This window comes from Nanorana parkeri, unplaced genomic scaffold (assembly GCF_000935625.1).
Source record: "Nanorana parkeri isolate BGI_ZX_2015 unplaced genomic scaffold, ASM93562v1 scaffold2260, whole genome shotgun sequence".
Taxonomy (NCBI): Eukaryota; Metazoa; Chordata; class Amphibia; order Anura; family Dicroglossidae; genus Nanorana; species Nanorana parkeri.
Genome location: NW_017308528.1, coordinates 23,572 through 26,060, shown reverse-complemented (window position 1 = coordinate 26,060; position 2,489 = coordinate 23,572). Strand labels below are relative to the sequence as shown.

The window sequence follows — 2,489 nt, the reverse complement described above, 5'->3', positions numbered from 1 at the left end:
TTTTGAATATTGGGACTACCGTAGCCCTCCGCCAATCACAGGGGATCCTACCAGTCATTAAGGAGTCCTTAAAAATGAGGATTAATGGTATAGTTATAACCTGGCTTAATTCCTTAAGTTTCGCGGTAAAAAAAAAAAACGCGTGACAAACGCGCGTTTCCCGAGGGCTACTTAGCGGTATCCCAATGGAAACGCGCGACAAAAACGCCCCAAAGAAGCTCCTGCACTTCTTTGGGTGTAGGGCGTTTTGTAGCGCGTCCATACGGCCTGTAATACGCCCGGGGGTGAACCATACCCATAGGAAATAATGGGATTTCGGTGTTTGAGCGTTTTGCAGAGCGTAGGAACGCGCTACAAGACGCCCAGGTGTGAACCGGGCCTTAGGATTGGAGGAAAACTGTTATCTTGTCTCTGCAATCGGAAGTTTTACTCGTGAGGCTAGTCCCTCTATTTTTAGGTAAACATTTTTATGAAAAAGTAGCGTCTTATACACGGAAAAATACGGTGAGAGCAGAACTGCGCCCGCCGGATCCCGGTATGTGCGGATTTGCGGAAGGGGGGAGGATTTAGGTCGGGGGTGGGGGATGAAAAGGATAAGTCTACTGTTCTGGAGTCATTGAAAGGCCGCTTCGGATTGGTTGCTCGGGCTTCCCTTAGCTCAGTAGGGGACATCGGGAGATTCCCGACATGTATCATAGAACAAAGTCTCGCCTCTCACCCTCTGAGCTTCTTTAATCAGCTGGTCACAATAATCGAACCAGGATAAGAAGGAGATGAGCGCTCTCTTCCCTGGGAACGCTGAAGCGTCTTCCTTAACATTATACGAGTCCAGCCTGGGGAGGGGAAGAGAGGAAAATAGTCAGTCAGTGTACACAATATATAAACCTGCTACAGAAACAGCCCACCACCACCCAGACCAGCGGCCGGCATAGAAATGATCCTGCCAAATAGTGCCGGGACCAGGCCCAGTATCACCCACGACGAAAAAGCCAAAGCGGGATAAGTAAATCTCAGGACTGGATGGACAGGAATGCAAATCCTTTGGTGCAGTGAATGGTCTGGTGCAGGGCTAGGGAACCTGGGCTCTCTGGCTGTGCTGAAACTACAAATCCCATAAGGCATTGCAAGCCACAGGCATGACTCCCAGAGGCAGAAGCATGATGGGATTTGTAGTTTCAGCACAGCTGGAGAGCCAAGGTTGCCTACCCCTGGGTCACTCTAGTGAAAGGGCTTCTTTAAAGGACATTTTAATACGTATACTTTATGATACATGCGTAGAATATACACATTGGGGGGGGATTTATCAAAACTGGAGCAGACACTGGAGCAGTTGCCCATGGCAACCAATCAGCTTCTCTCTTCAGTTAGTTCATTTGAGATTTTAAAATGAAAGACAGAAGCTGATTGGTTGCCGTGCACAGCTGCTCCAGATTCTGTCTGCCCCAGTTTTGATAAATCCCCCCTCACAGTCTTCAGAGAGCGACGCACACATATACGTTTATATTGCAGTGGTCATACTGCTGACTCTTGATGGTCAGCAAGGGCCATCGTCGTATGATGGAGGGAAGGGGTGACAGAGGCAGGAAGAAAGGGAAAGGCCGACAATCTGCCGGTGCGTGGCCAGAATACAACTAACATATAGAAAAGTCAGATTTTTACCCCCAGTTGATCCCCTCCACGGTCTCGATGTCCAGCGGGTCGATGGACTGCGGCAGAGCGCGGTACAGGGAGGTCAGCCGGTCGGTGAGCAGCTCACATAAACTGGTGTTCTGCGTAAGGCACTTGGCGGCAGCCGCCTCTGGAAGACTGACTAATAACATGAGGCCCTCGCAGGCTTTCACCGCAACCCGGCCGTCCTGAAGGAAGAGAGCAAACAATATAAACGCCACATTCTCCGGGGGCCCCCCGGAAACACGCGCTCTGCGGGATTTTTCACTCACCGGGCTCTTGGTCAGGTTGAGTAAGGAATTCACCAGGTTGTAGTCCTGCTGCACATAATTGGCAGATACTCCTCTTTCAGCCCCGTCATCTGTAGAACTTCCACAAGGGGGAGCAGCAGCGACGACTCCACCTTCAGCCCCGTCATCTGTAATACTACCACTAGGGGGAGCTGCTGGTACAGACCCATTGGCCTCGACCCCATCGCTGGGCTGCAGCGGAGACTGGCCTGTGTCATTGGCAGGTACTTTCCCTGGGCTGCCCGCAACAAGTCCTCCGAGGCTGTTTGAGGATCCGACTGTTGGAAGGGGCTTCGTCTTATTCTGAAAACAAATACGAAACACAACAAATGTCAGTCAGGAAACAGACGGGGCGGCATCTATAGGACCTCAGCTGGCCTCTTCTTAGGAGTCTCATACAGGATTGAAGTCTTCCATGCAACCCCAGGCACTTGTCAAGGTGTCTTTGTACCTAAAGCATTAGGAGGGCACTGGGCATGAGGTAAGTATCACACCTTATTACTACAAGGAAAAGCAAGCATTTAACCCTTG

At 50.7% G+C, this 2,489-nt stretch overlaps 1 protein-coding gene across 1 annotated transcript in view; it reads right to left on the bottom strand.

Moving 5' to 3' along the window:
• Positions 1–2,489, bottom strand: part of FAM160B1 (family with sequence similarity 160 member B1) — a 17,649-nt gene that overhangs the window by 12,868 nt on the left and 2,292 nt on the right. The window contains exons 3-5 of the mRNA XM_018573159.1: positions 1,941–2,261; positions 1,660–1,856; positions 719–833 (exon numbers count right to left, since the gene is read on the bottom strand). Of these exons, the coding sequence (XP_018428661.1) occupies positions 719–833; positions 1,660–1,856; positions 1,941–2,261 (633 nt within the window). The remainder of the gene's footprint in view (positions 1–718; positions 834–1,659; positions 1,857–1,940; positions 2,262–2,489) is intronic.